The sequence below is a fragment of the Crocuta crocuta genome, unplaced genomic scaffold (genome assembly GCF_008692635.1).
Source record: "Crocuta crocuta isolate KB4526 unplaced genomic scaffold, BGI_CrCroc_1.0 scaffold348, whole genome shotgun sequence".
NCBI lineage: Eukaryota > Metazoa > Chordata > Mammalia > Carnivora > Hyaenidae > Crocuta > Crocuta crocuta.
In genome coordinates, this window is record NW_027529573.1 from 6,434,678 (window position 1) to 6,444,305 (window position 9,628).

Genomic DNA, 9,628 nt, shown 5'->3' on the forward strand with positions numbered 1-9,628 from the left:
CCCCCACCCAATCCAGCAGCAATTCCTGTTGCTCAACTTTCAAAACAGATCCAAAACCTGCCCCCTTCTCCTCACCTCCTCAGCTGCCCCTGGTCTGAGCCACCACCGTCTCCCACCCAGACACCTGCAGTGGGTCCTCACTGCCCTTCCTCATCTTGCTTCAGTCCTGCTTCAGTCTGTTCCCTGCGCAGCAACCGGAGGGATCCATTCAAACCTAAGTCAGATAGTGTCACTCGAAGTGACACCCCTCCATGGCTCTGTCACCCTCACAGCACAAGACAAAGTCCTTCAAGTGACTTCCACGACCTTGCTTCCAACTCTGCTCCCCTCACTCACTCTTCTGCAGCCACCCTGCCTCCTTCCAGATCCACAAAAGTACCTGTGCACACTTAGACCCCAGGACCTTTGCACTGACTGCTGCCTCTTCCCCCAAGCTCCCCTGGCCTATTCCCTCCCCTTTTCCAAAGTCTCTGTCTAAATGTCACCTTCTCAGGTAGGCCCCTCGGCCCCACCCATCCAAGTCCACCTGAGCCTTCTTACTTGCTTACTTCCTCCTTTCCACGGCACACACCACCCCCTGACATGTTAGTGTTCTTACGTATCACGCCCATTGTTCACTGCCTGAACCCGCTAGAATGTTAATCCCTGAGACAGGGATCTTTGACCATATTGTTCACTGTTGTATCCCAAGCACTTAGCTCAGGGCCTGGCACATGTGTTTAACTGAACTGAATTGAAGGCCCATTCGGGGTCTACACTGATGTCAGTCTTGAGCCCTTATTCAAAACCTACTATGTGCCTGCTTTGTTTGCATTACTTGCATCCTCAGGACGCCTCATGAGGGAGATGCTATCATCATTCCCACTCTCTAGAAGGCGAAACTGACTTTCTGAGAGGTTAAGGGACTTGCTCAGAGCCCCACGCCCCACTAGGAAGCAGCTCCGTGCGAACTGGAAGCTGGAAGAACCTGACTCCAAGACCGTGTTCTCTGCTCTGCAACTTGGCTGTCACGACTCAAGTCAGATGCAAACCTCTCATGACGCAAGCCATCCTGTGGCCCAAACCCCAGGCCCAAGTCAAACAACACAAAAATAGCCAGTTCTTCTATTTTGGCCACAAAACACTGCAAAGCCAAACCAGGCCCTTGGCACACCCGGGAGGCGCCAAGATCTAAGATTCAGAAGCTGGTAATGAAAATAACGACAGTAGCAATGGCGACCATTGACGGGCTTGTGCTGAGCGCCAGGCGCGCGTCAAAGCTCACGGGCAGCTCATCCCCAAACGTTTCACTGTGACCCACCGGGTCCGGCGGGCGGTCCATCAGCCCGTGTCCAGGGCACCACCAGTAACACAACCTGGACACTGTGCTGGGGACTCAGCGGCGGGCGGGACGGGCAGCGCTTCTGCCCCAGGGAAGCCGTGTGCAGTGATCACACACGGGGGCTTGGACGTCAGACGTCCCAAGTTCAAATCCCGGCTCCGCCCCTTACGGGCTCTTTCATATCAGGTGGGTGCTCAACCTCTTGGAATCTCTGATTCCTCAAATGTGAAATAACAACAATACGGACCTCCTGGGGTTGTTAGGAGGATTGTCACGATGCCACCCGGGTTGGCCTGGGGGAGAAAGACCCCTGCAGGTGTGCCCTTAGCTCCCGGATGTGGTGACAAGCCGCGTGAGGGCTGGAGCTAAGTAAACACGGAGAAAGGAAGCCCGAGGGAAAGAACGGCCGATTTAACCACATTTAGACATTTGGACATTTTTCCATTAAAAAAAAATCTTGCCATGGAGTCAAGCGAGGGGAGATGAAGCTTACCAACCACAAGGGGAAGCAAAGGGTTTCCCCCTCATTCCATGGAGATCGAGCCACTGAACCACCGATCCTGGCAGGGAGGAAGGGGCAGGGGAGGCACCCACAACCAACAGCACAGGGGACCGTCCTTGATCTTGGACTCCATGTCACATGGCATCTTCCAGGAGAAGCTGCCACAAGTGACACTCTGGTAACCCCCTTAGCTGTGGGTGGCCAGCCACGAGAGCCTAAGAAAGTGCGTGTGTGTCAGGGGGTGGGGGGGTGCAGCGTGTCTCTGCCATTATAGCAGAGCCGTCCCCGCCCCCCAAAAAAGAATATCTAGAAACAGAGCGCCCATTCTGAGTCCAGCCCTGTGCCAAGAATACTAATGTCCTTATCGCAGTGAGTCCTCAGTGGGGCCCTGAAAGGTGGGGCCGACCACTTCCACTCACACACAGGGAAACTGAGGCCCAGAGCAGCAATGGGACGTGCTTTCGGTGAAGCTGGGATTCTGAGCCAGGGCTCTCTGCCTCCAGCCCTGCTTGGCCCCGTGCAACATCCTTCTATCATCTTCCACCTTGCAAACCTCACAATGAACAAAAACCTTTCCCGTGGGCTGGCAAGTTGCCTCAGCCCCGTGAGCCTCAGTTTCCCCAAATGAGAAGCCAGAACAACGGGTTCAGTGAGGTAGTTAAAGTGGCACACTGGGAGACCTAAGCTCAGATACAGGCTCTGACAACTTCCAGCTGGGGAACCTTAGATGAGCTGCATAACCTCTCTGGGCCCCAGTTTCCCTAAACACAAAACAAGGGCGATCGTGAAATCTACCCATGGTATATTCCAGTGAGGATGGGAGGAGACACCGCCATGAAGGGCACTGAGCCAGGATGTTGTAAATGCTCAGGAGGAATGGTGGTGGCCATCATTAATTATTAATTATTATTACCGTCAATGCTACACTGTTGCAGTTGACAACCTCAAACCAGCAGCTTGATGCCAGTGCCCTGAAAAGGCCACCAGCCTCGGGATTGTCTGGCTAAGTGTCCCAGCAACATAGGAGATTAGTGGATGGAGGGGGCTGGCAGTTTCTCCCCCCACCCCCAGTTGTAGCTGTGTGGTGGACTCAAGCCACCAACAGGAAGCCACCGACACCCCATCAACAGATGACAACTCTGCAGAAACCTGCCGCCGCCGAGGCCTGGCCCCTAAGAAGCCGGCTTTTGAAATAACCTGAAAGGTACGTACAGGTTTGAGGCTGCGAGGGCATAGGGACGGGCGCGGGGTGATGCGTGGAAGTGCTGAGTCACTGTATCACACACCTGAAGCCGATGTCACACTGTCTGTTAACCAACTGGAATTTAAATAAAAACATCACAAAAATACACTGAAGGGTGAGAACGCCATCAGTCACGGAGTTGTCTGTACAGCGAAAGCCACCGGAAGACAGCCAATACGTCAAGGCTGGTGACAAGTGGGAATTCTAGGCAGCCACGGAGCAGCATGTTGATGCAGCATCCCTAAGTGGGGTGGGCACACGCTCGTGTTCTCAGCGGGCACACACAAAGAAGTGGTTTGTGGATCTAAGCACTCATTTGCCCAGCCTGCAGTTGCCCCCCTGCTACGGGTAAATCCGACAGGCAACACACGAGGTGGGATCCCGGCTTGGGTCCTGGAACAGAAAAAAGATGGTGGAAAACTGGGTGAAATCTGAATCCCCCAGGTTTTCTCAGCCTCGGTGCTAATGGACGTTTCGGGCCAGCTTAGTCTCCGTGGAGGGAGTTTGGGGCATGGCGGCCGTCCTGTGCGGCGTCCCTGGCCTCTAACCTCCAGATGCCAGTGCCACCCCTTTTCCCTCAGTGGTGACAATCAAAGAACGTCACCGCTATTGCCAAGTGTCCCCTGAAGGTCAAAACTGCCCCCAGATGGGAACCGCTGGAGTAAAGGTAATCATTTAGTTAATAGTATTGAACCAATCGCTTCCCTTAGGTAAACATATGGTGCTTATAGCAAGATGCTATCACAGAGGAAGATGGGGGAAGGGTATCAGGAACTCCCTGCTATGTTTGTGACATTTCTATAAATCTAAAAGTGAAAATTCTAAAGAGAAAAAAAAGGTAACTTTAAAAAACTAGGATAATGGGACAATGAATGGGTGGCGGGGGGGGATTCCCCTCTATGGGGAGAGACACCCTCCCCCGCCCCTGCCCCCCACCAGGGACGTGTGTCATAGTTGGCACCAGCCGGTCACTTTCAATCTGATGGTAGGTTCCTGGGAGCGAGGAAGAGCTCACATTTGCTGAGCAGCAACTTCCAGGCTTCAGAAACCAGCTAAGAGGCTTCCCAGGAATGGTCCCAACAAGCGAATGAGGAAGGCGGTGTGTCCCCACTTCGAAGATGAGGAAGCTAGAGTCTGGTGACGTAAAGTGGCCTACCCGACACCATCCGGCTCCATTACCATCCGGATCTGAAGCCCGAGGGTTTTCTAGGGTCCCCAGCTTCGCATTCCAGACCCAGGGCCAATCGTGTCACACGTGCAGCAGGCTGTCAGCGGCAGAGAGGAGGGCGGGGGAAAGTGCGGGTGCGGTGCAAAAACACACGGCACCTCAACACTCCAGGACCTGGTCACTCACAGGAGGTGGGCGCCCGACTGGAAATCTCTGGGCTTCCCTCCTGGAAGGACCTTCTAAACCCCCTCGCCTCTCTCCCTCTTTATGGTTCAGATGGGGAAACTGAGGCCCAGAGAACCAGACGCTTGCCCCAGGTCACACTGAGAGTTGGGGGCACAGCCAGGAAAGGAGCCACCTGCCCCACACAGCTGCCCCTGCTAAGCTGACAGCGTCCTCCTCCCCCACCCCCCCCTCACCTCCCACCGGCCAGGCTGAGTTTATGCTGGTCTCTGGGACCAGCCTTGAGCATGACTGGCAATCACCCACCGCAGCCCTTCGCACACGCTGTTCCTTCTGCCCGGCATACCCTTCCCCCGGCCCTGCCCTAGCATTCACCTACCAGCTCCTACATATTCTCTAGTGCTCAGCTTCCCTGGGAGACTCTCCCAGGCTCCCCGCCCCCAGCCCGGATGAGCCCATGTCCCCCACAGCTCTGGCACCACCCCATCCTAATACACATGTGCTGTTTGCTCCAATTCCTTGTGCAGGGCCTGTGACCCCACAAGGTTCAGGGGCCACGTCTGTCTCGTCCAACTGCATTCTGAGTATCTGATCCTGGCTCCGAGCCGCGGCTGTGTGTGTTAAGTGGACACAAATGGGTAGCTGTATGCCGATGTGCCCAGCGCCCACACCGAGCTCCGGGTTCCCGGGATGGTAGTTTGTATCTTAGCTCCGTGTTTCTGATTCTGACGTCAATTCCAACATGTACGTGTGTTTGTTTCCAACACCACCAAGCAATTCTCTAACATCGGGTGGACGTCCTACCATTTCAGCTCAATTCTGACACTGCCAAGCTGGAGGCAGCCATCAGACCTCCAGCCCCCATTCCAATGCCAATCGTGAGTTCCGGTTGTCACCTGGGCTTCCAACAGACTGGTTGTGGATCGGAGCTGCCCAGGACCTCCTCCTTGCCTTCAATGAATTTGCAAGAGTGGCTCTCAGAACCCAGGGAAACATTTCACTTACGAGATCACCAGCTTATTGTAAAAGCATGGAACTGGTGAGCAGCCAGATGGAAGAGGGGTACACAGCAGGGTCTGGGAAAGGGTGCAGCACGCCTGTGTCCTCTGTCCTCTGAGCTAGCTCACACCCCTCTCCGAGTCTCCACGTGCCCACCAACCCAGAAGCCCCCCACTGTCCTTTCCAGGTTTTTATGTAGATGTCATTACACAGGGCACGGCTGATTAAGTCACTGCCCGCTGGGGATTATTTCAGCCTCCAGGCCCTCGCCCTCCCTGGAGGTCAGGTGTGGGCTGAGATTTCTAACTCTCTAATCCCACAGTGGGTTCCCCGGGGCAACTAGCTCCCATCCTTAGGTGGGGCCCAAAAGTCCCCTCATTAACATAATCTCAAAACGTGTTTATTACTCTTTATCAGTTAGGAAATTCCAGGAAATTCTGTGTCAGAAACAGGAAGGAAGACCAAATATGTATTTCTTATTGAAATCACAGTATCATAGAGACGCCTGGGTGGCTCAGTCAGTCGAGCATCGGACTTGGGCTCAGGTCATGATTTCGCAGTTCATGGGTTCGAGCCCCATACCAGGCTCTGTGCTGACAGCTCACGGCCTAGAGCCTGTTTCAGATTCTGTGTCTCCCTCTCTCTGTGCCCCTCCCCTGCTCCTGCTCTGTCTCTCAAAAACTAAAAAAAAAAAATTTAATCACAATATCACAGCCTCCCTAACAGCAAGCCCAGAGCCTGACACACACCTGGGCACATCAAGGTCATCAGGACCCTGTGGATGACAGATTTCAAAAATACAAATGACTGTGGGTGACTTATTTTCTTCCTTCATTTTATGCCCTTTAGGATTTTTCAAGTTTTCTACCATGTCCACATATTATTTTCATAATTAGAAAAACAAAAATAAATCAATAAATACTGTCTTACATTTAAAATATGACAATACTTAGGGGCACCTCGGTGGCTCAGTCAGTTAAGCAACCGAGCTCAGGTCATGATCTTGAGTTTGTGAGTTCAAGACCTGTGCCCAGCTCTGGGGTGGGGTGACAGCTCAGAGCTTGGAGCCTGCTTCAGATTGTGTGTGTGTGTGTGTGTGTGTGTGTGCTCCCCTGCTCCTGCGCGCACTCTCTCTCTCTCTCTCTCTCTTTTTTCTCTCGCTCTCTCAAAAATACATAAACATTAAAAAAAATGACAATATTCAAACATTAATGATCAAAGGGCATGGATCAGGAGGGTCTCCTGTTTTCTATCTACTCCAGGAGCCTGAGGAGGGAACACAGACGCTGGGGGAGAGACGGGTGAAGAACAATGTTTCCTAAAGTTGTATTTTTAGGAGCTCCGGAAAATTCCCTGGGTGAGAAGGCATCTGAAATATTTGCAAACATTCAGCAGGGGGAAAAATAATATTTCCCAAGTCTTTCCCTTCTGGGCGTTTTCAACCGGGTGGCAAACGTTCTGGAAAACTCTGAGATCCACTTATAACAATTCCCTGCTAAGCCCGTCTGGTCACAGAGCCCTGATGAATGTCACACAACCCGCCATTACCTACCACCCACCCCTTAATTTCATAGATGATGAAACAGAGGCCCAGAGAGGGGAGGCAACATTCCTGGGCACACACAGCCAGTCAGTTTCAGAGTCAGAAGAAGGTCTGAAAAAGCACTCCGTGCCCCACCAAGCACTTCCGCATGGGTTCCCTGACTTTCGTATTTCACAAGAAAAAAAAAAGTTGTGGTTTTATTTTTCCCCTTTGTTGTACAGAGGAGAGAACGCAATGAAAGGATTCTAACTTTTTACTTTGCTCACTAAGTTCATTGAAAGGAGAACGAAATCTGTTCTTTTCATCATAAAAGACAGGATGTTTTCACACACAAGGCAAGACGGATATCATTTCAGAATAAAGAATAGTCTCTTAAATCAAAGAAATGTCACTTTCTGAAAACCTCACTGGTGCTGTCCCTGTTTTTCTTGTTTTTCCCGAGGACTGGAGGGGGAGGGGGCACTGGTGACCAGCCCTCAGGAACCAGCGATCACTGGAGTCTGGACTCTGTGCCCTTCGCCTGCTCTCCCTCCCAAACCAGACCCCCATCCCTCTCCCCAACACTCCCTCCTCCTTGAAAACAGCCACCGTTTCTTAAGAAAACAGAGACACCGCTAGCCAGACAGAGCCAAAGAGCCAATTTGGCATGAGGCAAGGAAGAAAAGGAAAGTTCGAGTCCAGGTGGCCACACTCACCCACAGGTACTGCACAAACTTCAGGAGGCTGGGGCAGTAATAATACTCCATTTCAGGCACCCTGGGGTTATGCTGCCAGCACCGGGTGCCTTTCCAGCTTTTCTCTGGAGGGGGCGGCTCTTCCCGCTCGGCTGATCACACCGGAGTCAAGTTCAAGGCGGCATGAATCATTCAGAGGCTGGCTCGTGGCCAGGACACCAGCCAGACACCCCGCTAGCTGCCACAACTACCTCTGGGGTGGGGATGTCACTGCTCAGGGCCTGTGAGCCCTGCCTGGAACCTCTCTGGAGGCTCGTCCTGGGGGCGGGTCCCAAGGCGGCTCCTCCCAAAGCCAGCCGAGCCCTCTGGACCCTGGTGATGGAGGGCTTCTCAGCAGTGTGGCAGGAAGAACTGGTGTGTGTGTCTGTGTGAGCGTCTGTGCATGTCTGAGTGTGTGGATGTGTAAGGACAAGTGTGTGTGGTTCCTCCCCGCAGACCACATGGGGAGAGGGAGCCCCCACACCCAGCTCCTCACACGGAAAGGAAATAAATCAACTCAGCTGCGTCCCATCGGTTTGCACAGCCCCTCCTGGCTCTGGTCAAGTTCCTTGTGACTCGATTAAGCTTCTAGCCCTGGAAGGAGGACCTGATTGTCCCCATTTTACAAAAGGGGAAAACCGAGGCCCAGAGAAGCCTAGAGACTTGGTCAAGGCTACATAGCGAGTTGGAAACTGAGCCAGACCTGGATCCTGGGCCTCCTGAACATGAGTTCTGGGTTCCATGCACTCTGGTGGGCAGTCAGGGCTGCCAAGGAAAGGAGACACCGGCTCCCAGAGTCACCATCCGCCAGGCGTGTGGTGTGGGGGTTTGGGGGAAGCATCCATTTGCAGAGGTTAAAAATGCAAATTATAGCGCATCTAAGACCCTCCCAGGGGAACTTTCTTAGATGTCTCCTTCAAAAGAGACTGATGGTGGCCAGTCTTTCCATTCCCTGGGCCTCAGTTACCCCTTCTGTAAAATGGGATGGATTAGCCCCGCCTCTCAGGCTTCTGCAAATTCAGTGAGGTGTAATAATACGAAAACGTCTAGTCTCGTCCCCACAGCATTTCCACGGGAGATTCCGCCAGCCGGATAAGGAAACTGAGGCTCCAAAAGGCAAAGGGAGCCGCCCCAGGTGAGTGGGGCAGCCAAGCCGTGAGGCAGACCCAAGGCCACCTCCTGGGCTCGGTCGGGACCAGACGGGCACACACAGCAAGCGCTCCACACACGGGCCAGGCCCGAGGCTTCTGCTTGGTGGGGGGAGGGGTACAGCAGTTGGCAGAGGCGTGGGCTCCGAGCCAGGCTCCCCCCGCCCCCGACCCCGGGCCCATCTGCCACACACACCAGCCCCACGACCCAGGGCCGGGCCGAGCGGCTGACAGGAAGCTCGTCTGAACAGCACAGGCACCAGCTGAGCTCAGCAGCTGAGGAAGCCACAGGGTGAACTTCAAAGCTCTTCAAAAGCAGGCCTGTGGCCTCTTCAGTTCTTGGCACCCCACATCCGGCAGGCGAGGCTCACTGCCTGCTACAAGTCAGTCAAGGGCCGGTCCAAACCGAGGGTGCAGCAGAAGGTACGGCCAGGCCCTGCGCGAGGCCTGACCACCCAAAGGAACAGCCAGAAGGCCGGGCCCAGCACGTTGACTGACCGCCCGCCGGGACAGCCAGAGAGACAAGTCCCGACGGCACGACCAGAGGCCGGGGCCCCACTCGCCGGCCGGCGGCACAGCTAGGGTACGTGTGGTGACCTGATGGACTGAGCACCAGTAAAGTCTAACTGAGGGGCTAAGGGACAGGGGACAGGTGGCCCTTGCCTAGTGACACGCTGACCAACTGTCCATCCGCCCCGTGAGTGGAGGCTGCTGAGGGCCAGCTGTTCCTTTTCCGTCTCCATCCGGCCTGACCAGGATGAGGACCCAGAGGGAAGAGTGTGGGAGGGGGCAGAGACGGGGAGGGGGC

General features: G+C 54.2%; 1 protein-coding gene across 2 annotated transcripts in view; it reads right to left on the minus strand.

Moving 5' to 3' along the window:
- KIAA1671 (KIAA1671 ortholog) overlaps window positions 1–9,628 on the minus strand; it is a 145,429-nt gene that overhangs the window by 94,989 nt on the left and 40,812 nt on the right. Inside the window, exon 1 of one of the 2 annotated variants that reach the window (XM_077761681.1) lies at window positions 7,655–7,925. The exons of the other annotated variant lie outside the window; for it this stretch is intronic. Within the exon in view, the coding sequence (XP_077617807.1) occupies window positions 7,655–7,705 (51 nt within the window). The 5' untranslated portion in view covers window positions 7,706–7,925. Of the gene's footprint in view, window positions 1–7,654; window positions 7,926–9,628 lie in introns of those variants that run through there. 2 annotated transcript variants of the gene reach the window in all.